The sequence below is a fragment of the Mustela putorius genome, unplaced genomic scaffold (genome assembly GCF_011764305.1).
Source record: "Mustela putorius furo isolate JIRA1106 unplaced genomic scaffold, ASM1176430v1.1 tig00000580_pilon_pilon_pilon, whole genome shotgun sequence".
In the NCBI taxonomy this organism is placed as follows: Eukaryota; Metazoa; Chordata; class Mammalia; order Carnivora; family Mustelidae; genus Mustela; species Mustela putorius.
In genome coordinates this window covers 1,636,525-1,661,617 of record NW_025421423.1, presented here as the reverse complement: position 1 = coordinate 1,661,617, position 25,093 = coordinate 1,636,525, and the positions used below count along the sequence as shown (strand labels likewise).

Genomic DNA, 25,093 nt, shown 5'->3' with positions numbered 1-25,093 from the left:
GAAACTGAGCCACAGAGAGGTTAAGTAATTTACTCTAGGACATGCAGCTGGCAAGTTGGAAAACTGGGATCCAAACACTAGTAGTCTGATTCTGGAGCCTGTGTGTGTGTATGTATGTATGTATGTATATAATTTTTTATTTTTTAAAAAAGATTTTATTTATTTATTTGACAGAGAGAGAGAGCAGGAGAGCACAGGCAGGGGGAGCAGCAGAGGGAGAGGGAGAAGCAGGTCCCGCCACTCCTGAGCAGGAATCCCGAAGTGGGGCTTGATCCCAGGATCCTGGGATCATGACCCGAGCAAAGGCAGTCACTTAACCACCACTTAACTGACTGAGCCACCCAGGCATCCTGCAGAGCCTGTGTATTTAATCAATAGCTACAGCTGCCTCTCAATGATTTATAACAATGGATAATGTCTTACCAAATGATTTATAAATACATTGAAAGGAAAAGAAGGAAAATAAAGTTTTCTTTGCTTAAATTTAATGGCCAGACAATTCTTTAAAAAGTTAGGACTTTTCCAGTCCACTTAGGACTGGAAGTAATGGGAAATAGTTTTGAAATATGTCACCATATTTTTGTACATATATAAACCATAGCGTGGATAAACTACATTTACATCTGGTGTATCCATATATTCACACTGAGCTCTGTCTCTGTACGCAAACACACATGTATGCACAAAGAAGGTGACATACACAAAAATAATAAAATTTGGATCAGATTCTAGCTTAATTCCAGTTGGTTCCAAAAGACTACCTCACTCCCAGGTCCTTGTGAATATGTTCTGTGTTTGCTGAGTTAAAATAAGCCGTTTGAATATTGGAGAAAACAAACAAATACCGAGTACATTTGCTGCAGCACTTACACTGACTCATAGAAAGGGGCAAAGGGGGGCACCTGGGGGCTCAGTGGGTTAAAGCCTCTGCCTTCGGCTCAGGTCATGATCCCAGTGTCCTGGGATTGAGCCCCGCATCAGGCTCTCTGCTCCTCGGGGAGCTTGCTTCCTCCTCTCTCTCTGCCTGCCTATCTGACTACTAGTGATTCTGTCTGTCTAATAAATAAATAAAATCTTAAACCTGGAGGTTCAAGGGCCTAGACTCCAGAGGACCCGTGGTTGGGCTGTGGTGGGAAGGGAAATATTTGTTCCAGGCTCTCAGCCGAGCATGCTGAGCAGCCTGGGTGCCCACCACTGAGCTGTGAGATCGCAGAGGGCGGAGGCCGTAACTCAGCCACGGTATCCTCACTGCTCTCCATTTGTTCAGGCTGGAGACCCAGTGCAGCTTGCAACTTGGACTTCCAGAAATAATGATCTGGAATGTGAAAAAGCCTCTCCTATGGCATGGAGTGAAGAGAGCGGGATACACACTGTGTACATGGTTTAATCCTGATTTTGCTATCAGAAAATGGATATTTCTTGATATGCATAGGAATGTTAGCATAAAGGAAATACACTGAAATGTGATTTTATTTTTTTTTTAAAGATTTTATTTATTTATTTGACAGACAGAAATCACAAGTAGGCAGAGAGGCAGGCAGAGAGAAGGAAGCAGACTTCCCGCGGAGCAGAGAGCCCGATGCGGGACTCGATCCTGGGACCCTGGGATCATGACCCGAGCTGAAAGCAGAGGCTTTAACCCGCTGAGCCACCCAGGCGCCCCTGAAATGTGATTTTAGATGTCTTCTTTCTTTCTTTATCCTTCTTCTATTTATTCTTCTTTATTTATTGCCCTAATAGTCTACAATAAACACAAAGTTGCTTTTATAATTAAAAAAAACTTTAGGGGTGCCTGGGTGGCTCAGTCGGTTGAGCTGCTGCCTTCGGCTCAGGTCACGATCCCAGAGTCCTGGGATTGAGTCCCATGTCGGGCTCTCTGCTGATAGAGCCTGCTTCTCCCTTCTCCCTCTCCCTCTGCTGGCTGCTCTGTCTACCTGTGCTCTTTCTCTCTGTCAAAATAAATAAATAAAATCTTTTAAAAAAAGAAAATAAAAACTCTAATTTCTTTTAAAAGGTAATAGAGGCTGAAGTAGAACTTTTCCAAAGAAAAGTTGTGTTACCACCCACCCTTCTCCCAAATGCCAGGGAAGAAACTTTCTTGTAGACCCCACAGCAGCTTCTGGCCCGGCCATGGTTGTGTACCCTATGACAATACAGGGCTTGGGGTCTCATGGAGGAGGCCCATATGAGTGTGTTGTTCCAGACAGAAATTTACAGACTAAGCTTCCCAGAGTCCAGCGCTGTGTGAGGAGCATCAGAGCCAGCAGGTGCAAAGGGAAGGCAGTACTGCTCTTACACCTTTTATACAGTAGGCTTTTCTGGAAGACTTTTTTCCAAAAAAGGATTTAATTACTTAAAGTAAGTAGAGTGATCTGTTCCAACTCCCTCATTGTCCTGAGGCCCACAAAGGAGTGGACTTGCCCATGGTCACAATCAAGTTCATCATATTAGAGCTAGAGTGAGGTCTCTGGAAAGACAGGCCAGAACATCCCCGGTTCCTGGCCCTGTTCGAGCTTAAGCATGAGATTTTTGTACAAGGCAACTTTGGAGGGCTCCTTGTAGTAAAGCCAAGCCAGCCCTTTAACCCTTTTTAGTTTGAGAGCAATAAACATCCGCTTCCTTGATAATTTTTGACAGGTGGGGATGTGACTCCTTCTGTGGAGCTCTAAGGCAGAGAAAACAAGAACACATGGACCCCTAGGGAACAGAGAGGTCACCTGGTTCAGTCCTGTCATTCCACCGAGGAGGGGCATAGTTCCAGGGAAGGGAAGAAACTCCCTAACATTACTCAGGAGGTTCTTTCTGGAGCTGCAGCTGCTCCAGAGGAAAAAAGATGCCATTCATAACACTAACATATCATCCTTTTTCTACAGAAGAGGCCCTTGAATCCCAGACAGGGGCACAAGTTATCCCAAGACACCCAGGGAGGTAGGGGATGAGTTGGTACTAGTCCATAGCTCTTTGGACCCTCTAACTCCCAATCTAGGGTCATAGCCTCCCTCCTTCTCTGCTCCAGCTTAATATGGCTTTTCTGGTTGTCCGTGCAGAGCTAGTTGAGAAATCTTCTCCACGATGGCAAATAACCATTTATTTCTTTCCCACCTGTCCACAGGATCATCCGGACGAAAGTACAACAACCACCCAACCAGCCAGTCCCAGCTTCCAGTCACAGCATAGGTAAGAAGAACTTTTAAAAAAAATTTAAAAATCTAATGGGCTCCAAATATTCTAAAGAACTTTTAATCATTCTTATGGACAGATAATTCTGCATAAAACACTTCGGCACACGTACTAATGCGCCTTCTTTGTCATTCTCCAAGGGCTGAACCTGGTAAATGAATTTTATAAATACTGCTAAAAGGTTTTGAATTTTACTGATTATTATGATAAATAGCTTTCACCATGAGACAGAAAATTGAAATCTAAGCCAAAAAAAAAAAAAATCCACTAATGGGGGTCTATAGAATGTCAGATAATTAAAGTAATAAATCAAGAAAGGGATACTTATTCATAACATTTTCTGCATCATTAGTCAGTAAGTAGTTTTGAATGTGTTTTTTTCTTCTATCAACCAGCCCTTCCACAATTCTTTGTGCACTTGCAGTCTTGAGTGAAGATGTGGCAAAACTTCCCAAACTTTCTCTCTCTCCTCTCTCGCTTCGATCTCATATACTCCGTGAAAGGTTGAGGGCTGCCGTGGGGGTTTTGACACTCACAGAGGATAGTCTGTGGGAGCAGCGCTTGGAAGCCTGGGGGTCCTTTTGAGGAGTCCAGAAGTTTCCCCGTGCCTTTCCTTTCCCCATAAAGACTGTGAGATGACAGTGACATATGTCACTGGGGGTAAGGTTGTTTTCCTATAAAAGAGTGGTGGCCATTCAGTAAGCCTCTGACAGTCCCTATTACTGTCACTTAATAATGTCTCAGACTGTGTAATGTCGCTCCCTCTTTAACTGCAAACTTGAACTTCCCATGGTGATGGGGGAATGGGTAGAGGCCAGGCTTATACTTCCAGCTCTGCCACGAACTCATCCAGTGAACTGTGTAAGTCCCTTTACTTCTCTGAGCCTTAGTTTCCCCATTTGTGGACTGAGAGGCATAAATGAGATGCTCCCTGAGGTTTTGGTTCTCCATGGTTGCCTCTTTGGATAAAGGTAAGAGAGAATTCCTCCCTACCATAAAATAATTTTTTTTAAGATTTTATTTATTTATTTATTTGAGAGAGAGAGAGAGAGAGAGCATGAGCAGGGGGGAGGGGCAGAGAGAGAGGGAGGAGAAGCAGGTTTCCTGCTGAGCAGGGAGCCTAATGCAGGGGCTCCATCCCAGGACCCTGGGATCATGACCTGAACTGAAGGTGGATGTTTAACTGACTGAGCCACCCAGGTGCCCCTAAAATAATTATATAAGACTGATGAATCACAGACCTGTACCCCTGAAACAAATGATACATTATGTGTTAATTAATTGAATTTAAATTTAAATAAATAAATTAAAAGTAAATAAATAATAAATGAATAAATAAATAACTTTCCTTTAGTAGTCCATTCAGAAAGTGTTTGCTAAGCCCCTGCTTTGCAGGCGACAGGTGTTTTAAAGGAGGCAGGACTTAATCCCTGATCTCAAGGGCTTCTCAGTCTGAGCAGGGAATGTAAGAGAAGTTTGCAAAACACTGAGATAAGACTCAAGAAGAAAGTACAGGGCATTGTGTGAGCCAAAGGAAGGGAACTACCAGCTCTCCTGGCTGGGGTGAAGAGGGTTGAGGAGGGTTCCTGGGGAAATGTTTGTGGCTGAGATTTTTCACTTGTAGCTTTAACTGTTTCAGATCAGGGAACAATGAGTATCAGACTAAGTACTGATACTAGTGCTACAGTTGGGTTAGAGGAACAATTCTACTTGTAGGTCAGCAGAATGCTTTGTTTCGTCTCAGCAATTTTTATAAAAGATCCAATTTATATGTGTACAGCCCCTTATAGCTTACAAAGTTACTGAGGGCAGAGGAAATAGAAGTTGAGAGATTGATTAACTAGCCCAAGGGCACCCTGCTTTGTACGTGGCAGAGCCGAGCCAGGACTGGAACTTGGGTCTTGGGAGTCTAGTGCAATCACAAAATGTCATTGGCTCTGTTGGCAACATGGCGAGCCTTGACTGTACGTGGTGGTTGTTTTTTAAAGCACCAAGTGACTTGTGATCTTCTTTCTTCCTCTGTTCTTTGCACCTTAATACAGAAAAGGTTGTGAGATTTGCATAAATCTATTTTGAGGAGCCTCTTCTGGTGAAGGAAAAGAGAAGTTAACGATTTCTACTTCTGTGTCTCCTAAGGAAGATCTAAAAATCTAACTCAAATATCAGAAGAAAGGCACTGTTCCCTCTAGGTCTGTAGGAGCAAGAGCTGGATTTGCTCCAAGGAAAGCAACAAACAACTTCTCATGCAATCACCACCATTTCTTGTAATTTCCTACACTTTAGAGTCAAAGGCGGCTCCACCTGCCTCCAGCTAGTTATAGCCCAAGGAAATGTGTCTGAGATTGGTTTGTAGGTTTTAATGAACCAAGAAAGAATTCCCACAGCCCAGAAATGGAAATTCAGCTGGAGAGCTTGCGAGGACCCTGACGACTGACTGACTGGTCTTTCCCTTGGACTTTGGGGTTAGGAGTTAATGTGAGACTTGCATGAAACTTCCCCTCCCCAATGCTTATCCTTAGGAATGTAGACACCTGGCTTCAGTCACCCTAAGTGACTAACCCCGGCTCATTTCCGGACAGGGGGAAGTCTAGACTTGAGGTCAGCAGACCCAAGGCTAAGCTCTAGGGCTACTGCTTACTGGCTAGATCACTCTGAGCAAATAAATCCCTTTACCTGTGGAGCCTCCTTTACCAAATGGGGAAAATAATAGCATTTTAGGTTGTTAGAACCATCAGATGAAAAGCACTGCACTAATGTGAAGCATAGAATTGTCTTTCATGATTCCTTAATGAGGAACAGTTTACTCAAGAGGTTCAGACTTCAGTTTCTGAGCTCTGTGGCCTTGGGCAAGTCACTTACCGTTCTCTGGGCCTTGGTTCCCTTACCTTTCCAATGAGATAATAATACTGCCTCCCTTATAGGATTGTTCTTAGAATTAAATTTAAAAAATGCTTCAGTAATGCCTGGCACAGAGGAAGTTCTCAGAAAACGTTAGTTATCATTATTCTGTATGTCAATGTATAGGATGTGTGCACAATATAGAGTCTATTCTATAGCCTATCATTATTGCATAATTAATATTAAATACTAGAATCCAGGTAAACTGGAAGGAGAAAAGGGTGAGGAACTATAAAAAGAAGGGATGGATTGCCGTTTGGAGTTTTGTTGGCTGTGTGTAGGAATGGGCAGGCCCTCCCGTTTGCAAGGAGGGGTGGATTTGTAGCAGGGACTGAACCTGCTTAATGAGTCATCTAGGTCTTTTTATTTTAGCCAAGGCTGGTGGTGGGCCCTAGCTCCCCCCTCTCTCTCTTCTCCATTTCCCAGCTTCCTGCATCCTTAGGCTGGGGTTGGAGCGAGTGCCCTTCTTCTTCTTCTTCTTTTTTTTTTTTTAAAGATTTTATTTATTTATTTGACAGATCACAAGTAGGCAGAGAAGCAGGCAGAGAGATAGAGGAGGAAGCAGGCTCCCTGCTGAGCAGAGAGCCAGATGCGGGGTTTGATCCCAGGACCCTGAGATCATGACCTGAGCCGAAGGCAGAGGCTTTAACCCACTGAGCCACCCAGGCACCCCGCGAGTGCCCTTCTGACACTGTCCCGTGCTCCCTTCTGCACCGCCAGTCCTGTTGGCAGCCCATCCTCTCCCTCTCACCGCCCCCAGCAGCAGAAAACCTGGGCAAACGTCCCCCTGGAGGCTGCTCACAAAGCCCAGGAGTAGCAGCTGCCATGGGGTGAGTGTCCTCAGCACACACTCAGCACACTCCCTGCGCCCCGCACTCCCCTGCTCGGCAGTCGCATCTGCCCAGTGCAGGGCTAGCGCCTTTGTTTGGGCTGGCCGCCCAAAGCGCCTGCCCGCCCGCCCCTGCAGCCCTGACCGCCCCTCTCCCTCTGCACAGTGTCCACGGGCTCCGTGACGCAGGTGTCGTCGGTGAGCACGGACTCGGCCGGCTCCTCGTACTCCATCAGCGGCATCCTGGGCATCACGTCCCCCAGCGCCGACACCAACAAGCGCAAGAGGGATGAAGGTAAGAGATGGCCACACAGCCTTGTCCGGGATGAACCCGCCCAGCTCTGCTGTGGGGCGATCAGTCGGGGGCGGAAGCGAAGATGCCCACTGAGCACCTGCTTGCCTGCAGAGCCCCTGAGTCCCCAGGTGGAGGGGACGTGCGGGAAGGGGCTCAGTGCTCTGGGAGAGGCAGTGGGGCTGCGAGCTGGGAACTGGGGGCTTCCCACTGGCCTGCCCTCATCTTTACCCCTTGGCTGGAGGAGAGTGGGCCTGGTACAACCCTTGTGGCCTGAGCTTGGTGGTGAATGAGAAGACCCCTGTGCAGATCTGATGCCTGAGGGCAGGACGTGAAGGGTGTGCGCATGTCCTTGTCCCCTCTGTACAGGAGCACTAGGGGTGCTCAGGAGGGGGTGTCGGGTGCCCTGCCCTGAGAGGTCAGCGGGTAGCTTCTGGAAGGGCTGTGCACACTTTCCCAGGAAGGCCTCCAGCAGTGGTGGTGCCGGGGGTTGAGGAAGTGAATCATCTCATCTCTGCCCCTGGGTCTGGGAGGAAGGAGTATGGTGCCCCCCCCCCCAACCCCGGGATTACAAAGATGACAATCTTCCCAGTTGGTTTTTCTCAAACCCCATGTGCGTCTGCTGGCTGGGTCTCTGGAGCTGGCCATCTCCATCCCGGACACTGCCCCGCTTTACCTGGCTCTCTGTGGCCTGGACAGGCTGCCAGTGTGGCTGACGTTAATGGGTTTGAGAGGAGAAACGGACCCCTGGGAGTCTGTAAGACCTTCGTCAGGAAAGGGAAAAAAAAAAAATGCCTATGGTTTAGGGCCTGAGAGCCGCGTGACAGAAATCTTGATTCAATTATTCTGTTCCTCGGCACAATTCCCTTTCTCGGCTCCCTGTAAGGGATGTATGTTCTCGTGAGCACATGCCTAAGTACTTAAGATCTGTAACTAGAAAATTGAGTCAGCCCAGCGGTGGATTGGCCTGTGGTCTGCGTGTTCCGGGAGTGCAGAGGCTGGGCCTGGGGCCTCCGTTTGGAGCTGAGGGGGTTTGTGGGGGTGGTTCACGGCTTCGGAACCCACCTCACCTCTTTCCACTGTTCTTGCCACTTGGAGCAGATGTCAGAAATCTTTAACTCAGCGGGTGTTGTGCTGTGTTACCGCAGGAGGCAGTAGGCCTACCATCTCTGTTGGTTTATGGGGTTGATGCTGTCATCTTTTCTCCCATTGTCACCTGGACGCGCAGCAGATGTGCCCAAGCTGGGACCCAGCTGTGTTTGATCACGGTGGAGGGGTGGGTTGTGTGACACTCCCTCACAGGCTGAGGGATCCCAGCAGAGATTTTTGGAGAAAAAAAAAAATCTGGTTTGATGTTTACCACCAAACAGACAGGTCCTGATTTGGGGGAGGAGGGCTGTTTCACTGCGTTTGTGGAATACCATACTGGCTTTCAGTCTCTGATCAGCGGCCACTGTTTAGCTTCTCATGCTGCTTTTAAAGGTCTCAAGGGGTGCCTGGCTGGCTCCGTGGGTAGAGCCTGTGATTCCTGATCTTGGGGTCGTGGGTTCAAACCCCACACTGGGTATGGAGCCTACTTGAAATAAATAAATTTTAAAAATAAATGAAATGTATTGAGTGGTCAGAATGCAGGTGTGTTGTTGGTCTAGACTGCTCTGTGCCATCAAGTCATTCCTTGAGGACGGTGGCCCATTTGGGGTATTGGCCCTTAAGAAGGACAGTGACAGATGGAAATGTGTTCAGGTGACCCTAACCTGGATAGACAGGAGTCTGGATGTCATAGTGCCTGGAAAACATCTTGAGGCTCTGGGGTTGTTTTGATACAATGAAGAATGAGCAGGGCTGGATTGTTGCTTTCAAATATTTGGGGGGCTGGCACGGAAGGTGAGAGGAATGAGACTTTGCTGTTGGCCTTCAAGGCCAGTGGGCAGCAGATACAGAGGGGAGTTCAGCCCAGTGCAAGAAAGAACATGTAAATGTGAGAGTGTCTGGGGCAAACTTGAGAGGTAGTGAGTACCCTGTCACTAGAGGCATGGAAGTGAGCCTAAGTGAACATGTGCTGGGGCTGCTATAGAAGAGTGTCGAGAATTAGATGTGGGTGGTATTCGATAATCTTTGAGATCAAGTCCTGATCCCCAGAAAGACCTGGGAAGTGATCTATTCTGCGGTCTTGGGGCTAAGGGAGAATGATTTGATGACAGTCCTGGAAGCTGACAGGATTGGTAAGAGAGGAGGCAGAGCTGGCAACCAGAGCCTCCCTCTCTCCCCGTCTTGCATCACCAGGAGTGTACTGAGCAGGGAGGTGGACAGAAGTGCCCTTGTTCCCACCAACACACTGTCTGGGAGGAGTATTCCATGGTGCTCCCTGCTGCCCTTTCCTGCCCTCTTTATCTCCCTGCATCCTTGCACTGGCTTCAGGGGGAGTTAAAGAGGCAGAAAATGCCACCTTCATCTTATAGGGGAGGAAATCGAGGCACCAAAGAGTTCTGGTGACACAGGTGGTGTGGCCGGGGGGGGGGGTCTGGAAGAGCTGGAGAGCCCCCGAAGGCCTCAGTTCCCTGGTATTTTCCCACTATCTATTACCCCTGGGTCCCTCCAGAGAGATGCTTTGAAGGCAGAGCAGCCTGGGGCTGGGCAGAGCCTGGGAACAGCGTGTGGAAGAGTTTCAGGCAGAAGGGCCTAGAGAGTAGGTTGGATGCTGCCGAGAGTGTGGTGAGAAGGTCAGAAACCAGCATTGCTGAGTCCATGGTGGGGCTGGCCCCTTGCTGCAGACCATGGCACTGTTTTCCCCAGGAGCCCTTGGCAGCCTGAGGGAAGGGCCATGAGGGAGAGAGGCATAGAAGGCCAAGGGGAAGAGGCTGAGAGGAATCCTCACTCCCATTTCTCCGATGAGGAGACTGAGGCCCTATAGAGTGGCGTTGCTCGCTCCATTCTGCTTTGCAGTCATCTCCAGCTAGGACTTGGGCATTTCCTGGTGCCGCTCTTCTGCCCAGGCCTCAGGGCTGGGGGTGGTGGTCATAGAGTCTAGTCACAAAGGGCTGCCCTCTAGAACTCATGGGCTGGCGGACAAGACTGGCAAGCCCAAGTCCCTCCACCTGGCAGCGTGTAAGTTGCTGCCATGATGGGCAGTAACACCAGAGCGAGAGAGCAAGGCAGGGAGGGGCTGATTCTGACCAAAGGGACCCAGGAAGCCTCTTCCTAAGAAGTGGCCCTTTATCAAGGCAGGAATATTTTATATTGCTTCTGTTTTTAAATTTAAAATAATTAAAATCACATGAAAATTTAAAATGGAGCCCCTCAGTTGCATTTCACTGTGTTTAGGAGCCTCCTGACATGCCTAGCGGCTATTGTATTGGGTAATGTGGCTTTGGTACAAGTGCTTGGTACATAATAGGTGCTTAGTAAGGGCTCTTTGGTGGAATGGGTCAGTCCTCTGCCTGTTGAGTGTTCATAATTAGTAAGCGGGGGGAATGGGTAATCTCAATCTGGAGGGTTTCTCTTTGGTATTTTGGGCTTCCACAGAAAGCTCTATTTGAATAAAGAGTTCTGTAGTAAAAACAAACAAGTTAGAACAACTGTTTGACTAGTGGATTGCCAACGGCCCTTTCAGTCTAGAAATTCTAGGACTCTCCCTGGGATGTTTGCCTCTAAGGTTGGCTTCGGGGATATGGCCACTGTGTCCGAATCTCAGATGAGCTGTGTGTGGCTCATGTGGCAGAGAAGGCCCTGGGGCCGCTGAGAGCAGAGCTGGGGCCGGCAGCAGGAAGCTCCGAGGAGGCAGAGCACAGCTCAGGGCCAGGAACAGCTTTCAAACAGCAGCCAGGCTGGGCCAAGGATGAGAGCACTCAGTTGTAAAGGTAATGAGCTCCCTGTTATCAGATGTATGAGCAGGGGCTAGACAAAGGAGAGGCAGGAGAGCCAAATAAGGCATTCTGATTTGGACTCCATGAATTTTTTTTTTTTTTAAGATTTTATTTATTTGAGAGAGAGAGAGATAGCAAGAGAAGGAATACAAGCAGGGGGAGTGGGAGAGGGAGAAGCAGGCCTCCGGCTGAGCAGGGAGCCTAATGTGAGGCTTGACTCCAGGACCCTGGGACCATGACCTGAGCTGAAGACGGCAGCTTAGCAACTGAGCTACCCAGGTGCCAAAGGACTCTGTGACTTTTGAGACCTATTCCAATTGGGGGAGCATGTGCTTCTCTGGCTCTCTGTCTGAAAGTGGTTCTACCTATTTGTTTTTCCTTCCTGCCGCCTGACTCGGAGGTGGCCATCCACATGGACTTGACTGGGCAGAGGCCACACATCACACGGTTTCTCTCCCTAGCCTGCTCTTTGGCACAGGGCACAGTACTCAGAGATGCTCAGGGGGCTTGTGGATAGTACTGAGGGTCAGGGTGGTTTGCTGCCCAGACGCAGCCTCCTCCCCTACCTGGGCCAGTCTAAGAGCTTTCACAGAGAAGTCTCCAGGATAGGCTTCAGGAATCCCACTGGGAAGGGGGTACAAAGCCTGAGAGCAGTGATTCCCTCCCCAGGGTGGACTTGGCAGAGAGGCGGGGCTGTGAATAGTGGCCATGGGTGAAAGGGCAGCCCCGACCCTCTGTTTCTTCCTGGGCCTTTGATCTCTGGTGGGGCCTCTGTTCACCATCTCTGGGGCTCCCATTCAGGTCCCCTCGACTTCACCCTCCCCTCAGCCCCCCAGAGTTTGAAAGGCCCTGAACACACCAAGGTCAGCCGAGTGAAAATCGCTTTCACTAGCTCAGAAAGCTGCTCAGTCCAGCACCAGCGTGGACTGTGGGAGCCTGAGTTGCTTTCTGGGCAGGAGAGGATACACTGCAGGTAGAATTTCTGGCCTTCTAGATCCTGGACTGCTCTTTGCCTGAAGAGGGCACAGGAAAGTCATCTAAAACCGCTAGGTGACCTGTCCTTTCCGAGAGATGCCAAGTCTAGCAAGACCATCGAGGAGAAGTTTGGGGGCATTTAGCAGGGACTGCTGTCATGACTGGGTCTACCCCTCTTTCCGGGGGTGCCTGTCTCTATGTCTTTGTATCCCTCCCCATGACTTTCATTTGGGGGTGCATCTGCCGCTGTTTATGTTAATAGACTTTTTCCTGTGTCTGCTTCTGTCTCCTGGTCTAGCATTCTCTCTCTCTCTTTCTCCCCCCACCACACACACACTCTGTCACACACACACACACACACACACACGCCTTCTTACACACTCTCACAACACTCTCTTCATCACACAATCTCATACAGATACACACACTGCACACACAAACCTTCACACACACACACACACACACACACATACACACTCTCATATACAAATACACTCTCCCACACCACATACACACACTGTCTTTCACAACACTGTCATACACTCTTTCACACACGTTGACACACACCCTCACACACATACACACAACTTTTACATGCTCAAACACACGTACACACTTCTCTCTCCCTCTTCTGGTGTTCGCTCTTGCTATCCCTCTTACCAACCCCCTGCTCCTCTCTCACTCAGGTTGGAAGCCCCAGCTCAGCCCTGCTCTGCAGACCTCCATGGGAACCACTGCAGGGAGGGAAGGACTTTCAGAAGCCCCCAGACCACAGGCCCCCCTGAGCATGAGCAGACCCTGATCATCTTCTATTAGGACCCCTTTCCTTGCCGGACACTCAGACCCTGCCTGCTGCTTCAGGGCTTGGGATGGAGGCTGGAGCAGAAGGTGCGGAGACCCCTCTCAGATTTCCCAGAAGGGAACGGGATGTGTGGAAAGGTCAGGCTTCCTGAGTTAGGACTTATAAGCAGCCCCCCCACTTAAAAAAAAAAAAAGATTTTATTTATTTATTTGACAGAGAGAGAGAGAGCACAAGTAGGCAGAGAGTCAGGCAGAGAGAGAGAGGGAAGCAGGCTCCCTGCTGAGCAGAGAGCCAAATGCAGGGGTGGGGGGGGGCTCCATCCCAGGACACTGAGATCATGACCTGAGCCAAAGGCAGCAGCTTCATCCACTGAGCCACCCAGGCGCCCCTATAAGCAGCCCTTGATTCCACAGATCTCTGATCTCTCTGGAGAGCCCCAAATAAGACGGTGAGGCATCGAGGAAAGGACAAGGCTCACAGGCCAGGGACAGAGTGATGTGAGGACTTCTGTGGTGACATCTTCTGCAAGTTACTTAATCTCTCTGACCCTCTACTTTATCATTTGGAGAACATAGGCAGCACAAGCCTGTCGGGTTATTGTGAGGATAAAATTAAATCATCAGAGGGAGACTGGGGCCAGAGTGTGTGAGGCCAGCCCCCAGCTGAAGGCAGGCTGGCCCCAGTCAGAGTTCTCTCTGGGCGACTGCCCACCACCAACTTCCTGTTTGTAAGACTGGTGTGGCATCAAGACTGAACAACAGTGCCCCCACGTGTCGGCAGCAAAATGAAGGGCCACTTGCTTTCCTTTGCTTCCTTTCCCTCGGGATCTTGGTCTTCTAGCCTCTGTGATGGAAGAATAAAAAGATCCAGTCTCAGTTTCCCACAAAGAGAGCCCCTAGGTACACAGGAGAGGTTCCAGGGTAGAGCACAGAAGGCAGACCACCTGCGTCTGGGGGAGATGGAGGTGGGGTCACCAGCATGGAGCTCAAGACTCCCCTGTTGGAGGAAAGAGCCTTGGAGAACATCTAAGACAGGTCATTCCAGTCATTATTCAGCAGGGAAAACAAGCTTGGAGAAGAGAAGGGGTCCAACCAGGTCACAGAGTAAAAATCTGGAAAACCCAGAGGGAGAGAATGGATTCCTCAGAATGTCCTTGGTATCCTGCTGCTGTTTGATGTGATCTGTTTCTTCTTTCCCATGTCTCCCATTCTCCTGGGTCTGGCTGCTGCCCCCATTGTTGAAAGCCACCAGCAACCCCATCAGCCTGTGCGAGGCGGGTGGGGGAGTTGCAGGGGAGGGGAGCCAACCCCTGCTGATATTCCAGGGCTAACCTTAGCTCTTGGCAATGAGCCCTGACATTCCTGCTTTGCTTCCCACATCTCTTCTTCATCCCTTCTGTGCTTCCACTCCCTGTGCCTCTCTCTGAGATCTCCTGTCTCTGGGCCATTCTCCACGCAGGGCTCTCCGACAGGAATGCAGCCCTTGATGCTGGTCTCTTCACCTGGCCTCGTTCCCAGAGCCAGCCCACTCCCTGAGGGGATTTCCAGTGTTGGACCAGTAGTCCTTTGCAGCTGGCTGAGGCCCTCAGATTCATCAGGCCCAGGCTGGAGGCCAGAGAGGCTCTGCAGAGAGGGAAGGAAGTGACTACTATTTTGTCTCGATCTTTCCTGGGGATTCACCAGAGCAGACCCCATTCCCTAGCCCTCTGTGAGGTGTTCCCTGGATGTCTCCTCAGGCTGGCCATGCAGGGGCCCTTCTCTGAGTTCTTTTTCAGTCTGTCTGTGCAGGACTCAGAACCAGGGTGCTTGCCGAGAGAGGTATCACTTAGAAACCAGGTGCCAATGGCTAGCCTGATGGTCATGCTCTACTTGGCTTGCCTCACATTTAAAATAATTTTGAATGAGTTACTGACATTTAAAAACTGGGAGGTTTCATATATGGATGTTTGGCTTTTCTTGGGAAAAAACCCCCAAAACCCCAATCTGGTGACCCAGGGCGGACTTTCCCACATAGCAACAGCCGTGTGTGGCTGTTGAGTCTGCAGTCTTCACACTGCTCCTTACTCCACTTGCTGGCCGTTCACTCATCTTCCAGTTTTCTCCACCCGAAGGCTTTTGAGTTTCTGGAGCCCCAGGATGGACCCTGAAGAACAAGTCTGAATCCAGTCTGTGGCAGCGGAAGCCTGTGGGAGGCAGCACCCTGACCTGTCCCAGTGTGGTTGTGTGTGGGGGTGGGGAGTGGTCAGGGAAGTGGGGAGTCGGTGCTTAGGCCAGGGGTGGGTGAGGTAGGGAAGGCAGAGCGGGGCAGGGTCAAGGAGCCACACCTCTTGTAGTCCAAAACAGTGAAACTGAGGTCCTTCAGTCCACACCCAGCAAATGGGGTAGTCCAGGCTCTGAGCGCCCAGGCCTGGCCTCAGGGCGTACAGGGAAAGCTTAGGGGCAGGGATGATAAGGAGCCGGGATTCCATCTCCCAGCCTGGCTGGCCACTCTTCCCTGTCCTTCTGGCCTTGCAGACATTGGCATGCTGACAAGTGTCAGGCTTCCTTGGTAAAGCAGGGGACCTGAAGCCAGGTGGCCAATTGGAGGGGCTTCTTGGGCCTTTCCCTAGTGCCTAGGGCCTGTCCCTTGGGTGGGGGGGAGTTAGGTTTCGGTTCCTCCTGGCCCCTGAGTCCCTGAGTTTCACTTTGATTCAGAGAGTGAGAGGCTTGTATGAGAGCCAACACCACTGAATACCCCCTCCCCCCTTCCCTGCGCCTGTTTGCACACTTGCTTTGCCCAGACCCTCCCCTCCCAACCCCCGGTTCCTTTCCCCACGGGCTGTGTGCTGGTGTTTCCAGAGAACCCTGGGGAATGTAAAGGATGGGCTGGCAGAGTGTGAGGCTTTCCACTCTGGGAGTTGGTTCTGAGATCAATCAGAACAAGAGTTGTGGGGTGAGCTGAGGGGACAGCTTAAGGGATCGAGAATCTCAGCCACAGGGGCAGGCTCCCTGAGGGGAACTTAAGGTGGGATGTGGGAGGCAACTTGGCTTTCTTCCCCACTCTGTGTGTCTCCCGCCCTGTGGAGCAGAGAATCCCAAAGTCCTTTCTCTCTGGCTGTGGAATATGGTTGAATCCGTGGCCGCAGCCTGTAGTTCAGGGTCCTCACAGGGCTCCAGCCTACTAGAGGCTTATGAGACTGAGGCCGGAGCCCGGAGGGAGTAGGATCTCTGGGTTCCTGTCCTGATTCTGTGGCTAGAACCCCTTCCTCTCTCTGGGCCTCAGTTTCCTCATCTGTATTGTGGGAAGCAAGGAATTCCTAAGGTTTTTTGTGGCATCAAGATTCCGACCTCCTAATCCCATCTCAAGTTCTGTTGCAGTATTTTAGAACAATGGTTCTCAAGCTTTTGGTCTTGGAGCCCCTTTAAACACTTGAAAATTGGGGTGCCTGGGTGGTTCAGTGGCTTAAAGCCTCTGCCTCCAGTTCAGGTCATGATCCCAGGGTCCTGGGATTTAGCCCTGCATCGGGCTCTCTGCTCGGCGGGGAGCCTGCTTACCCCTCCCCTCTCTATCTGCCTGCCTTTCTGCCTACTTGTGATCTCTGTCTGTCAAATAAATAAATAAAATCTTTAAAAAAAAAATAAACACTTGAAAATTATCAAGGACCCCCAAAGAGCTTTTTAGTTTATATGGGTTAATTAAAACATTAAAGTTTAAATATTTACTAATTCATTAAAAATAACAATGATAAATAAGTAACACAAGTCATATGTTTGAAATAAGAAAGAATCCTATTTTCCAGACCAAAACATTTAGTCAGAGTGGCATTGCTTGACGATTTTGCAGATCTCCTTAGTATCTGGCCTAATAGAAGACAGCCAGATTCTCATACCTGCTTCTGTATCCAGTCTGCTGTGATATCACACATCTTAGCGCCTTCAGAAAACTCCAGTGAATACTTGTAAGAGAATGAGAGTGAGTTAGGCCAAAAAAAATCTTGGTTTTATTGTGAAATAGTTTTGGCTTCACAGGGCCCCCTGAAAAGATCTTGGGGATCCCTTAAAGGGGTCTCTGGAGAATCTATGCTTCAGGCTACAGTAAACCCTGAGTTTGCTAACTTATCATTCATACAGAGAGGGAAAAAAGCTAAATGGTTTTAGTGAAAAGGAGAGGTACCATCAGTTTCCCTTTTACTTAGTTCCTGAAGGCAGTGGGAGCCATGGCAAGTCTTTGAGCTGGGGAGGGAGAAACAAGATGTTCTGGGCTTTGGAAACCCTGGCCTAGCACACTGGGATATGCAGTGCCTGCTCCTCCTCCAAATGTGAGCTCCCACGGAAAGGCACAGCTCCAGAGGTTTCCCTCATTTCCAGCAGAGTATCTATAGGGTTGGAGGTCTGACCTCCCTGCATCAGGTTTCCTCCAAGGTAAAAAGCAGCCACTAGTGCTCCCTAAGAGCCTGGGGAGTGGGCATTTTGAGACCCAACCACATCTCCCCATCCCAGCTCAGCTCTGTGCTGGTCAGCACATCCCTGAGACCTTACCCTGGCCACGGTTTTAGTGGGGAGAAAACTTCAGAAAATATTACTGAATAGGAATGAAAACGAATAATATGAAATAAAGTTGTAGGTTTGGTATTTATCTTGATTTCTGCTGTTTGAAGAAAAGTAGGTCTGAAAGGCAATTGAGATAGATTTCTGTCTGTTTCCATTGGGGCTTCTGGGTGTTTCTGGAATGCCAGTAGTTGGTCACTGGCGTGTGAATGTGTGTGTGTGTGTGTGTGTGTGTGTGTGTGTGTGTGTGTGTGTGAGACAGAGAGAGAGAGAGAGAGAGAGAGAGAGAGAGAGAGATTTCACTTTGGAGTGTCCAGTTTTTGTATTCAATGATACAAGTTTATCACTTGCCCTAGTCTTTCCTTGAACTAATGGACTCACAAGGAAGAGAGGGAGAAAAAGAGAATGTCCTAAGGTCATTTGAGAATTGAGAGACGGAGGATTGAAGGTGTTAGAGAAAATGTGTATGAGAAGGAGATTGCTTGCAGCAAAATGAACTACCATTTGTGTGAGCAGAACAGAAAAGCCTGCCAGGTGGAGAGGCTAGAGGGGGAAGATGTAAAGCCACAGTGGGGGTCAGACACTTCCCAGTACCAGCCACCAGGTGGCACTATTGACCCAAGACAGCTTAGTTGCTGTCCAGGGTTGGGGACAAGAGGGGTAACAGGGCGGTGTGTAACTGGCCATGTGTGAGCTTGGTGTGCTGGTAACTCAGTGGAGGGTGGCCATGGCCAGGGAAGCTGACCATCTCCCTGAGTCTTACTTCTTTCACAGCATTTAGTTAGGGCGGGAGGGGGCTGGACCATCCTTGTTGGGGCTCAGTCTGGTCCTTCCTGACCTCCACGGTGCAGGTGTCTTGATATAAACCTTCCGGGGAGTCAAGTCCTTTGTTCTCATCTTAATTTGCTGTGTGATCTTGGACAAGTCACTTCTTTCTGAGTCTTGTTTTCTGTGTGTCAAAATGTGGAGATTTGAAGAGGAGGTTTTAGTGATCTTTTGGGCTCTGACATTCTGTGGTGTGCTTGAGGGAACAGGAGAGCTGGGGTTAGATTCGTGATCGTTCTCTCTCAGCTGTGTGACCTTGGGGAGGTCACTTCCCATCTGTGGGGGTTATACTAATCCCTCACTCAGACTTTTATATAAAATAGCCGGGCGGAAGAGGCTTTGCAATCTTTTTTGGTCCTATAGGACAGGAGGGGTTGCAATGTGTCATCTTCCCTGGAATTTAAGTTGGCCAGAGGTAAACATTCCACTGCTCAGAAAGTTTGTGCCCCTGCCGATGACCACAGATAAAGGCCTTATGACAGGTGTTTGCTCAAGGTCACTGCATCTCTTGAATCTTCTCATTTCTGTCTGTCCCCACTGCTACTGCCTTGGTCTAAGCACTCTCTTATCTCATTTGGACTCTTGCTGTAGCTTCCTTGTGCATCCCCAACTGCAATGTCCCTGACTTCTCCAGAGTCTAGTTTCCACAGAGCAGCCCCAGCTGGGCTTCTGGAATACGGTTCTGATCCGTGACTCTCCTGAAGGGTTTTCACCCTGCAGATATGCCCATTGTTCTCAGAGCCCACCAGACCTCTTAGCGAGGCTGCAGCACCTTCCTTCCGTGGTTCGGGCTCCTGCCCATCTTGGGAGTCTCATCGCTCTCCACCCTCCTTTTTTCACGGTGACTCCAGGTACACCAACCCTCTTTCCATGCCGTCTTCTTTCCTGCTGGCCGCCAAAGAGATCTGAGCACAGGCTGTGGAGTTAGGCCATGGGGGCTCTGGGGCTGACTCCAGCCATGCCTGCTCGTGTGCCTTCGGGCAAGTTATTGATCTCTCTGAGCCTCAGTTTCCCCATATGCAAAAGAGGGGCCCGGTTATGCCTGTGATTGGGCTGTTACATGGATTATACGAGGTAATGCATGTCAGGTGCCAAAGATGACCCCTGGGCAGACTACATGCTCAGTAAAGGGTGCTTTTCATTCTGACTGCCTGGAAGATTGTCCTCTGTCACCCACCATTGGCCCGGGTGACTCTGAATCTTGAGGCTCCAGGGTGATGTCTTCCTTGGTGCTCACTCCTGTTAGCTCCCTCGCCTCCACCTGCAGCACACAGAACCTGCCTGTGGGTAAAAATAGCACAGCTGCCAGTTGTCTTCCCTGGGAGCCTGTATCTGCAGTGGTCACCATTGTCACCCTCATACCCAGCACCGGGACTGGTTCATGGTAGCAAATATGTACTGAATTGGTGGGGGTGGCATTGGGGGGGGGTGGGACTCTGGTATCACAGAAGCCTGGAGCCCATCTGGTCAGTGGGTGTGGGCTGCTGGGTAGAACCCTTGCCCATCAAACATCCACCTGCTCCTGCCTGACCCCACAGCCTCTGTGCGCCAGGCTCTGCTCTCTGGACCCCGAGATAGGAGCTCATGGTAACTATTCTGGAAGGGAAGGGAGCTCTCTCGTGGTCTAAATACACATATACACTTACACAGGTGTACACACCACACACACACACACACCACACACATGCACAGACATGCTTAGGCATGTTGGTGCCTTCAGCCCTCGTCCTGCTTTCCTCCCCTGAGCCCATGTTCTGGTGTGTCTAGATCATGGCCTCAGATCGCAGCGGCAGTTTGGCATCATTGTACTGGCTAGCTCTTATGGAGTGTTGACTGTATATATTTAAAATTATTAATGCATTTAAAACTTGCCGCCATCATACCAGGTAGGGATGCTTATCATCCCTGTTTTATAAGATTCAGAGAGATCCATGAAGTTGCCCAAGGCCAGGTAGCTCCTACACCCAAGGGTGGTGGTGTTGGGAATGGCACGTGTGTGGGTGGGTGGCTCCAGAGGAGCCTTACCTACCATCCTCATCTTACCCTCACACAGTGTCACAACAATAAGACCTCATCAGTGGGATTCCCCCAGCTCTCAAGTTCACCATTTTTTCCCTCATTTCTGCCGTCCCTATCATACTCCTGGACTGAGCTGGTGGGGGGGGGTGTCTTGGCTCAGAATCTGAACTGAGCTCAAGGGGGGCCTTGGCTCAGAATCTGCTTCATTATTCAGGTTCCCTAGTTCTGAGTTTCCCCCCAACACTGCCGTGCATGCTATGTTTTCACACCTTCAAGTTGGTCAGTTTCAAGTGCAAGAGTTGGCTGGTGACAAGTAGGCTTTAAAACCACAGCAGGGTAGTGCAGAGTCTGGACCCAACGCTTCCATTTACTAGATGTGTGAGCTCTGACAAGGGCCTGCTTTGAGTCTCGGTGTCCTCGTCTGTTGAAAGGGGATGATAATTCCTGCTTCTCCTGGCAATTAAAAAATGGTATTTTGTGATATTTTGATAGACAGTTGCATGGCAAGTTTAAAAAATAGCTATTATTATTTCTGTCATCAGAGCAGAGAGGTTTTTTTAAAATTTTATTTATTTATTTGACAGTGAGGGAGAGATGGAACACAAGCAGGGGGAGTGGGAGAGGAAGAAGCAGGCTTCCCACAAAGCAGGGAGTCCGATGCAGGTCTCAATCCCAGGACCCTGAGATCATGACCTAAGCTGAAGGCAGAGGCTTAACGACTGAGCCACCCAGGCATCCCAGAGCAAAGAGTTTTTATACGGGATTCAGATTCCTTGATGACTTTGTTGAGAACTTTCTAGATTCCTGGCTCTTTTGTTTTCTCCTTTATTTATTTATTTTTTAAAGATTTTATTTATTTATTTGATCGAGAGAGATCACAGATAGGCAGAAAGGAAGGCAGAGAGAGAGGGAGAAGCAGACTTCCCGCCAAGCAGAGAGCCCTATGTGGGGCTTGATCCCAGGACCCTGAGATCATGACCTGAGCCAAAGGCAGAGGCTTTACCCACTGAGCCATCCAGGTGCCCCTCTCCTTTATTTTTTAAAAAAGATTTTATTTATTTGAGAGCGAGTGGGGGGTGGGGAGAGTAGGAGCAGAGAGGGAGGGATAAGCAGACTCTCTGCTGAGTGTGGAGCCTGACATGGGACTCCCATCTTATGACCCTGAGATCAAGACCTGAACTGAAACCAGGAGTCAGATGCTTAAGTGACTGAGCCACCCAGGGGCTCCCTCTTTTCTTCCTTTTTTTAAATGATTTTATTTCAGTCACTAGGACTAATGACAGGATTATTCAGGCAAGGGGTCAGAAGAAAAAGAAAGATGTGCCTACCAGCATTTATACTGGCATAACTTTAGCTCTGCATTTCAAGACGCTAATAATTCAAATTGTGGATGAGGATAGCTTGCAGAGGTAGGATGAGCCTGACGTGGGGTAGAGAGGCCTGGGTTCCTGACCCCAGTTCAGCCACTATCTCACTATGCGATCTGGGTCTGGTCCCTCCCCTCTGGGTCCTCGGTTTGGATGCGATGAGCCCAGACACCCCTTCCAGCTCCTGATCTTTCCTTTTCTCTCCTCCCTCCTCCCGACTGCCCCTCTCCCTCCTCCTCCATCTCCTCTCTCTTCGTTTCCTTTCTGTCTGAGACACAAACGCCATCCAGCACTCTTGAATGGGACTTTTGTTCCACTAACATCTCTTTTCTGAAAAGGACCATCGGTCAGGTTTGTATCTTTTAAATACTGGCACATTTTATCAGTTAAGAACCTGCATACCTCTCTCCAAAGACACAGCCTTAAGGAGCAGACAAGCTGCAAAGAGGAGGTTTATGGGAGACAACGGAGGAAAAAGAAATAGCAAAATCTTTTGGGGGCCCTGATGTATGGTCCCTACAGAAAATGCTTACTTCCCAGGAGCCCCCTTTCCTGCTCTTGCCATGACCTTAAGCATTTTCTTTTTTTTTATAATTTTTTTTTTTAAGATTTTACTTATTTATTTGACAGACAGAGATCACAAGTAGGCAGAGAGGCAGACAGAGAGAGGGAGGAAAGCAGACTCCCCGCTGAGCAGAGAGCTGATATGGGGCTGGATTCCAGGACCCTGAGATCATGACCTGAGCTGAAGGCAGAGGCTTAACCCACTGAGCCACCCAGGCGCCCCAAGCATTTTCCAGCTCTGCTGCAGTCATGACTTGTGTTCCCCTCTTCCTTCCACACAGAATTGAAGGGAGTTGGGGGTGGGGGGTCGGACAAGAGCAGAGCTGTGCTTGAGTGGTCCCCATCTCAAGGCCCCTTTGAGGTCGTCCCTGGAGCACTGGACTTGGAGGGACAGGGCCATAAGTGTGAGTGCTGGTGATCTGGGGCAAGGCATTCTGGGCCTCAGTCTTCTCCGCCAAAGGGAACAGAGCGCCTTTCTCAGAGTCTTGTACAGACATGGTGAGAAGCAGTGCATGAGAAAGTGCTTTGTAAACTGTAGAGCTCCGTGTAGGTGGGAGAAAGTTCTTGTAGTTCATATCATGAGCCTGTTCTGTGACCTTGAACAATTCCTTAACTTCTCCAAAGGTCAGCTTTGCCATCTGGAAAGCGGGAACCACCTAGGTCTTGCAATTACTGGGAGAATTCCATACTGGGTGAAAGCACCTGGCCCAATTCTTGGCCGTGGCAGGTGCCCAGGTAGAGGTCAGTGCCCGGTCCCTTTCCCTTAATCATGTCTTCACCGCCCTACCCCTGTGATCCAGCGCACAGTCATTAAGGGACAGGCTTCTGAAATCTGGCTCCCCAGGCAGGGAGATCTCAGCGATTTCCCTCCTGGGCCTCCTGGAAAAGAAGGATAATAGTAATATTTGCTTCAGAGGGTTGTTGAGATGAGACGTTGCTCATACACCGCTGTGCCCGGAGTCGGCGCCAGGTGAATCGTCCGTAGCGATCCGGCCAGACCTTGCTGGCTCCGCAGGGTCGGACACGGGCCCCGGGCTGGGCTGCATCTTCGTCCAGCGCCCAGGCCCAGGCCGGTGGAAGAGAGCCAGGCCCGAGCGGAGCGGGAAGGGGTTTACTCAGGGTCACAGCAGGGTTCAGACGCCAGGACCTTTGAGGAATTTCCAGGGCTTCCGCGGTGCCGCCTGGCGACCAGAGGGGCTAGACCCCCTTCCTCGCCCGGTCCCCCTCGGCCCGGCACCGGGCAAACCCCTTCCAGCGGCGTATCGGGATGTTCCCCCGCGACGTGGAAGGAGAAATAAATTCCACCGCAAATTCAGAGCGCGGCGCAAAAAGAAGGGAGCGCGCGGCGCCCTCGGGAAGGAGGCGGCCCGCCGCCCGGCTCCGCTAAGCATTTGCAATTTAATTGACATTTGGCGGCGGGAAGCCAATCAGTATAAGTCAATTGACATCGGGCGATAAAACTACCCGGCGGCCGGGCGCTCCCCCAGCCGGCGGCCTCGGCTGGGCCGCGGGGCACAGCGTGGCGGCCCCGGCAGGTAACAGCGCTGGCGCGTGTCTCGGCCCGCGAGGGGGCGGCGAGCGGCCCGCTGATTGCCGCGCAGCCCACGGCGGCCGGGAGAGGCCCCTAATGAATGACTTTATTTGCCGGGGCCCTGCTGAGAACAATTGAGTTTGTTATGGTAACAACGGATGCCAGCTTTCCGGGCCCCGGGGAGCGCGGGCGCGGCGGCAGCCGGGAGCTGGGCAGCCGAGCAGATGACGCGCGCTGGCGGCGGGGACCCGGCCCGGCGCATGTCATGAACCCGGGGACGCTGTGTACCCCGCAGCCTGCGGAGGACAGGCCGCGCTGCCGGGTCGCCTGGGACCGAGGTGGATGGTGCACACCGCTCTCGCCTTGGACCGCGATGCGAAATTGGGGTGGCAAGATGCTTTTTGCAGGTTGAACTGGCTGGTCCTCCTGGTGTCCCTCTTGTTCCCTCGGCCCCTGGGGCCGAGGGGGTTCTGGTCAGGCCGCACGTTGCATTGACATCCACTTTTTGTTTCTTGCAAGAGCGGAAGACTAGAAAAAGGCAGAAAGGCATCCCTGGTTCGAGTGCCATGGCTTGACAAATACAGGGTTGGATTTCAGCGCCCCCACACCCCCCTTACTATGGTCATTGTCTCTACACCCTCTGCCCTGGAGAGGTGGCCCTCCCTCCATCGCTATCCCCATTCTGGCCTCCCCATGCTTTGTGGCATGGCACCTCCCACAGGAAGCCCTCCTTGCTCCCACAGAGAAAGCTGTCAGCTGCATGGCTGCCCCTAAGCCTCCGCAGTCTTCTCTTGCCTCCCTCATCAGACCATGAATTCCAAGGGCCACCCTTCCATTCAGCCTCAGTGCCCAGCCTAGAGCTTGGCACAAAGCCCAGATGTGGAAGGAGTGGATAAGAGACAGGATTTTTTTCCTTGCAATCTCTTTCTTTCCTTCTGACCAGAGACACCAGAGTGCCTTCTTGTTTTTTTTTTTCCGGTTCTCTTTTTCAGGCATGCTGTCATTCATTCACTCAACAAATAGTTACTGAGAGCCAGCCATATGTTAGGTAGGTACTCTGGTACTAACAGGTCACTGCCCTTGGGCAGTTTACTGCTCAGCAAGAGAGGATAATGCACTGTTTATGATAAATATGGCAGGCACCTACCGTGTGCTGCATGATGGCCCAAATTCCAAGGTGGCCAAAGCTTAAAAAAGGCTTGCTAAGGGTTTTTCCCTCTGTCACTGCGTTCAGTGATCCCTAGTGCTGCCATGTGACAATCCCCCTTATTCACAGATGGATGCTTAGAGTGTGTAAGAAGCAGCATGCTGGTGTGGAAGGAGTCTAGCTTGGGAATCTAACACGAATTTGCCACGTGAGCTCTATTTTCTTCCCCTCTGTGTCCCGGTATTCCCATCTGTAAAATGGGGGAGTTGCAACTG

General features: G+C 50.3%; 1 protein-coding gene across 10 annotated transcripts in view; it reads left to right on the top strand.

The window, feature by feature from the left end:
* The window catches only part of PAX5 (paired box 5), a 195,206-nt gene that overhangs the window by 25,047 nt on the left and 145,066 nt on the right, over positions 1–25,093 (top strand). For all 10 annotated transcript variants that reach the window (XM_045081578.1, XM_004747607.3, XM_013053781.2 and 7 more), the window contains exons 4-5: positions 3,113–3,177; positions 7,074–7,202. In XM_045081578.1, the coding sequence (XP_044937513.1) occupies positions 3,113–3,177; positions 7,074–7,202 (194 nt within the window). The remainder of the gene's footprint in view (positions 1–3,112; positions 3,178–7,073; positions 7,203–25,093) is intronic.